Genomic DNA, 6,672 nt, shown 5'->3' with positions numbered 1-6,672 from the left:
TCCTTACCTATATGTAAAAATGTCTCAGGGAGGTTTACAACCACTTTAAGTGTTGTCTGTTTGTTCATTGTACTAAAAAAAGCCAATAAACAGATAAACAAAAAATAAATAAATAACGCCGTGCCATATCGCAAAAAATGGCCTGGCCGGTAAATCTTCCGGAGCTAAAAGTGGTTAAAAAAAAAAGAAAAAACTAATACAGCCATCACATCGAAGAATTGGTAAGCAATATAATAAATGTTTGCTTTTGGGTTGATTACATCATGAAATAAGAGGGATTTCATCTCGTTTTATAGAGCTTTCCTTTCACTTACTGTTGCATTTCAAGGAAATTTCCACTATGGGACACAGACAGACAAAAGTGAACTGGCTGGGTTCTTCTCTACTTTTATCCAAACTTTCAATAAGAAAAAAGAAAAAAAAAAAAAAGTTTGGGCTATTGATTTAAAAAAACAAAAAAAACAAAAAACACTATAAAATATTATTGTTTCCAAACCTTCTATAAGAAAAAAAAATAAGTTTAGGCTATTGATTTAAAAAACAAAAAATACTATAAAATATTTTTATTATTGTTACTACTACTAATAATAATAATATAAAAAATAGTTATGCAATATTGTAGGCATTGATTGGTTTAGGTGCCTTTTGCATTGCCTGTCTTCTATTCTCTGCTCTCTTGCCATGCTCAAACCACCCTTAGCAGAGTAATGGCTAATAAAACAGCAGTGCCCCTACGACACGAACAAATATTCCCCAATCGTCCACAAGATCTATTTTTAAGTCTGTCTTCTTATGCGATCAGTCCGTCCCTCTCTACTAGTGAAGTTTTTTTTTTTTTTTTCCCTCTCTCTGTACTTGCTGTGAGAAGTAGCCATTGAGCGGAGCAGGGATTGGGCTATATTTTTGGAACAGCTGGGATGCAATACCCTTGTTAGGTCTGTTTTAACATTCACTCCTCTCCCGCACTCACAGGCTGTGTGCCTGGGACTCTACTCTGCTGTCTCGCCCGGACACAGAGAGAGACAAGGGGGGAGCAAGTCCATTTCCTGGGTGGGGGGGTTAAAAAAAAAAAAAAAATCTAGGACCACCGAAATGATATCATGAACAAGAAGAGCCAAATAATGCAAGGACAGGCTGCGGAGCAAGTTAACCCTTTCCTAACTGTGACACGACCCAGGCCGAAGAGATCCAATCAGATTAACCCTCTCTGCACCGTGAGAACTAGCCTTGGCTTCAAGCCCGCCACCCCGCACAAAAATTATTTTTTTACCCAATTAAATGCTTAGTGCCACTGCGCAGTATTCATGAGACAGTTACACGTTCAATCTGATTTTAATTTTTTTTTTTTTTTTAGATAGCATATATATTTTACCTGTCTAAAAATTACAATTTTTTTTTAAATTTAGAAACCTTTTTCCCCTATTTCTCTGAAATTTTTTAGTTTTTTTTTTTTGCATTTCAAGTCAGCATGAGCGGAGGTCGGTTTGACTTCGACGATGGAGGCGCATACTGTGGGGGGTGGGAAGGTGGTAAAGCCCATGGGCATGGCATCTGCACAGGACCGAAGGGCCAAGGAGAATACTCGGGGTCCTGGAATTACGGGTTCGAGGTGGTAGGCATCTACACTTGGCCAAGCGGTAATATGTACGAAGGATATTGGTCGCAAGGCAAAAGACACGGCTTGGGAGTGGAAACCAAAGGACACTGGGTGTACAAAGGTGAATGGACTCATGGATTTAAAGGAAGGTATGGAGTCCGACAGAGTATGACCAGCGGGGCAAGGTACGAAGGAACATGGCAGAGTGGCCTACAAGATGGATATGGTACTGAAACGTATGCAGATGGAGGTATGAAACTATAACGTGTATACATAGATGGTTGTGGTGCGTAGCATTTGTAGGTATTAACGGTCTTATTCATTAATTAATTACAGGTACTTACTTATATAGCGCCGTCAATTTACGCAGCGCTTCACATATATATTGTACCAGTCCCTACCCTCAAGGAGCTTACATTCTAAGGTTGGTGCCCATGATCCAGTGGGGAGCAAGTTGTGGGATAAGCAGTGAAATAAAACACTATTAAAATTTAAGGCTTGATAATCGTGGGAGGTCAATAAAAATACACTTCTCATGGCTCCTCGTGCCTATGCCTACTGAAACAAATTACATTTATAACTGTGGGTGGATTTGGTGCCCAAACTGTTTAAACTATCAGGATACAACAGGGGCGGTGAAAGAGGGCTCTGGCCCAAATTCCATTGATTTTTCTTTTAAATTCACAAATAAATACACAATTTACAGTATACCATGGTAATTCATGACAGTAATAAGACTGCACCTGACCTACCCACCACTGCAAAAGTAGAGCTTTCATGGGCCTTATTTATTCAGTTCTTATTGGGAAAATCAGGTCTAAAAATTTACCAGGTCTATCATTTTTGTAACCAAAAAGTTTTGTTTTGGTTTTTTTTTTTTAAATGATATTGGTTAGCAAACAAAAAGAAATGTCACTTGTTAGGTGACCTGTAATAAATCTCTTATTAGCATCTAACTCCAATTGGGGTAAAAATGTAGATCTATTACATATTCTCAGACAATGCTTATTGAACAGCTAATCTGAAAAGTCTGATTTGCAAATCTTATGACCGCCCACGGTTTGATTGTTTTGATGATGGTTTTTGGAATTGCACACTGGTCACCAGTTGGGGGTCATTAAAGTACTGGCTTGGCACCAGTGAGCTCAGTCTGGGTGCAGCTCTTAGCTATCTCTTATGATCTTTAGACCAATGCTAGAACTACATATAGGGTTTTTATCATTCTAATAAAATAAATACATTTCTAGGGGTAGCCAACATTACTGCACATATGCAACAAATGACTCCCCAGAGCAAAGATTGTCAGCTTGAGAGGTATAGATGGGCCTCAGTTGTGGTCCCTGACTTTACCAAGGGCCAACACACAATGTTCAGTATACACTATATTGTCAAAAAAATTGGGACACCTGCCTTTACATGCACATGAACTTTAATGGCATCCCAGTCGTAGTCTGTAGGGTTCAATATTGAGTTGGCCAACTCTTCTGAAAAGGCTGGCCATAAGGATCAAGAGTGTCTATGAGAATGTTTGAGCATTCTTCCAGAACGTGTTCTATCAGGTTGAGGTCGGGACTCTGTGCAGGCCAGTCAATTTCCTCCACCCCAAACTCACTCATCCATGTCTTTATGGGCCTTGCTTTGTGCAGTGGTGCAAAGTCATGCTGGAACAGGAAGGGGCCTTCCCCAAACTCTTCCCACAAAGTTGTGAGCTTGAAATTGTCCAAAATGTCTTGGTATGCTGACTCCTTCAGAGTTCCCTTCACTGGAACTAAGGGGCCAAGCCCAAGCCCTGAAAAACAATCCCACACAATAATCCCCCCTCCACCAAATGCTTTGGACCAGTGCACAAAGCAAGGTCCATAAAGACATGGATAAGCGCATTTGGGGTGGAGGAACTTGACTGGCCTGCACAGAGTCCTGACCTCAACCCGATAGAACACCTTTGAGATGAATTAGAGGGGAGACTGCGAGCCAGGCCTTCTCATTCAACATCAGTGCCTGACCTCACAAATGCACTTCTGAAAGAATGGTCAAACATTCCCATTGACACACTCATAAACCTTGTGGACTGCCTTCCCAGAAGAGTTGAAGCTGTTATAGCTGCAAAGGGTGGACCAACTCAATATTGAACACTACGGACTAAGACTGGGATGCCATTAAAGTTCATGTGTGTGTAAAAGAGGGTGTCCCAATACTTTTGGTAATATAGTGTATATTGCAGAGAAGGAGAAGGGGTGTGTCTGACCAGGAGCTGATTACTGAATGTACTGGGTCTAACTCTGGTGGGTATTTGACTGCACAATCATATTTAAACACCCTGCACAACTGTTGTATTAAGAAAGTGGATGTAAAACTACACAAAATGTACAATGTTTATCTGACTTATTATCTATTTATGTGGCTTCAATTAGGCTTTACAAAGAGCAATAGCATACAAAAAGAGTGAAAGTCTCACCATGATTCCATGACCAGTGTTATCAAGGGAAGAGAAATAAATTGGATTTCTTGTATGCGTGGGACTGTGGTCCTTTCTTCTCTCCATACACAATTTTTTATGTGTGTGGGAGTCCTTACTTTAACTCAATAGAACACCTTTAGGATGAATTAGAGTGCCTGCCCCCTCACAAATGCGCTTCTGGAAGAATGGTCAAACATTCCCATAGACACACTCCTAAACCTTGTGGACAGCCTTCCCTGAAGAGTTGAAGCTGTTATAGTTGCAAATAGTGGGCCAACTCAATATTGAAACCTACGGACTAAGACTGGGATGCCATTAAACTTAATGTGTGTGTAAAGGCAGGCACCCCAATACTTTTGACAATATAGTGTATGTGATGCTACAGAATATAGTCTGCAGCCATACTACAAGAGATAGTGAGAGATTGTGGATATGCTACAGGTGTTGTTGACTGAACACATGCATCAGGACACAGAAAGACTGAGAACATGTTATAGGAGACTACAAGAGATCATTGGCATTGCAGTTGGCATTGGCAATTCTCTTTATTGTTGGGATTCAAGGATTCAAGGACTGCACATCAAGAACCAAGTGGCCTTGAGGCCACAGGTTGGGCACCTAGGCCATAGGATGTATGACAACTAAAGTGAAGTCACACATGGCTCCACCTCTCCTGTGCCTCACCATTGGGCCAGCTTTATAATGGACAGCCTCGTGGACCAAACAGGAACTAAAGGCATATTACTGCCCACCATGGTTTGGGGCTGACTTTAAAGACCTGGTTAACACCTATGCAGGTTGCAGTTTGCATATTTCATTAGCATTTTGCATGTTTCAATACACGTTTTTGGATCCATTGAAGTCTATGGAACCAAAAACCAGTAAAAATGCACAGGTGTAGGCATGACCCATAGGAAACCATGTTAAATGGACTGTAGTGTGTTTCTGCAAAACTGAAAATGCACTAAAAAATGCATAGGTGTGAACTAGGCCTAACATCATATTTGAGTCACTGACTGAGGTGGCCTTAGACCAGTGGTTCTCAACTCCAGTCCTCGGGACCCACCAACAGGCCAGATTTTAAGTATTACCTTGGGAAGTTGCAGACTAGAATACTGCAATCACTGAGCAGCAAGTGATATCACCTGTGATGTATTTCAGCTATCTTGCAAAGATGGCCTGTTGGTGGGTCCTGAGGACTGGAGTTGAGAACCACTGCCTTAGACTGAAGAGGATGTTTGGACGTTTAGACACAATTTAACTGGCATATTGCTTTGGTCACCTTTCTCTACTTATGTTTGAATCAACCAGGCATGTTTCGAAGCATGAGAGACATCTCGGATGTCACTTGGTTCCTGGGAATAAGAAATGCTGTCTGATTAGGTTGTCTAAAGGTGCTACATACAAGAACATTTGCCTGACCTGCACATCAACTGACATGGGCAGTGGAGTGTTAGTATGTCTGTAGGCCATCTTTGACCCCCAGCAGACATCCCCAGTTGGAGGTTTCTTAGATTGAGGATTGGCTGGCCAAGTTGAAATACTCTCCGACAATTAACATTGTTTTCCTTCAAGAGATACTGTTCTATAGGGATGTCTGTAAAGGTCCCCCTCCCTTTTCCATACCAGTCTACCAAAGATCGGTAAAAAGACCACTGGCTAGAAACTTAAAGAAATTCCCAAGATTTACCAGCTGAGGAGGTTTGCTGCTGTCCAAAGGTCTGACCAGGAGACAATCATCTAAAGCTCCATTCTCAGCTATTGATGTCTCCTGACCCTCTACTACCTTGGGCCTCCTGGATCTAAAGGCAAAGTTGTTTTTAGTTTTGGTGGAGTAGGTACGGGTTTGAACCCCTGTGATTTGTTTTGTTTTTTTATTGCATTTTCTTTTTTTTGTTGCTGTGTCCTGTTGGGCAGATGTATCTTCCCTCCCTGTCCCGGAGGGACAACAGGAAACAAGAAACAATATCTACAAATTGAGGGAAAATGTCCTTGTAGACACTGTCACTGGAACAGGTGTCCCTATTGGAAGATTGCTCCTGTTTCTCTTGTCCAGTAATAATTGTAACATTTTGGATTTCCTCATTACTTTCAGTTCTAATGGCAATGGTCACCAGGACAAAAAATGAGGGTGAATCTCCCCAATGGTAGCAAAGACAGTCATAGAAATTAGCTAATGATTCTAATCCTAAGACACTTTGTACTTTGTAATTAAATACACTTGTGAGGCTTTTTGAGCCTTGCAAAGTCTTGACGTGCAATGAATGGAGTTTTACCCCACAATGTCCAAGTCTTGTAGTGTGGTCTTCAACCAGTTGTGGTCTCGAGTATTGAGGATGGCATAGACATGAGATGATGGTTGTCTATTCATATGAACATGTAAGTTTTGTTAATCCTAGCGCGCATTTTTGGGTGCCAGTTAGATTTTGCAGGTCCTCCCACCCTCTTGGATGCATGATCTGCTTTAGTGTGCACACTTAACAACCCTTGCTGTTAGACTACAATTATTTAAATTATACATTCATTAATAGACTTTTTTTTTAAATATAAGTTACTATGGAATATACAATTGCAAATTGTACATTTTACAAGAGTCATTCATCCTGTACCTATAGAG

General features: G+C 40.9%; 1 protein-coding gene across 1 annotated transcript in view; it reads left to right on the top strand.

Moving 5' to 3' along the window:
- Nucleotides 1-921: 921 nt before the first annotated feature.
- JPH2 (junctophilin 2) overlaps nucleotides 922-6,672 on the top strand; it is a 137,880-nt gene continuing 132,129 nt past the window's right edge. The window contains exon 1 of the mRNA XM_073607592.1: nucleotides 922-1,847. Coding sequence (XP_073463693.1) covers nucleotides 1,469-1,847 — 379 coding nt within the window. The 5' untranslated portion in view covers nucleotides 922-1,468. The remainder of the gene's footprint in view (nucleotides 1,848-6,672) is intronic.

The sequence above is a fragment of the Aquarana catesbeiana genome, linkage group LG12, assembly GCF_042186555.1.
Source record: "Aquarana catesbeiana isolate 2022-GZ linkage group LG12, ASM4218655v1, whole genome shotgun sequence".
Classification (NCBI taxonomy): domain Eukaryota; kingdom Metazoa; phylum Chordata; class Amphibia; order Anura; family Ranidae; genus Aquarana; species Aquarana catesbeiana.
Note: the sequence above shows the minus strand (reverse complement) of the source record. Positions and strands in the feature narration are given on the sequence as shown.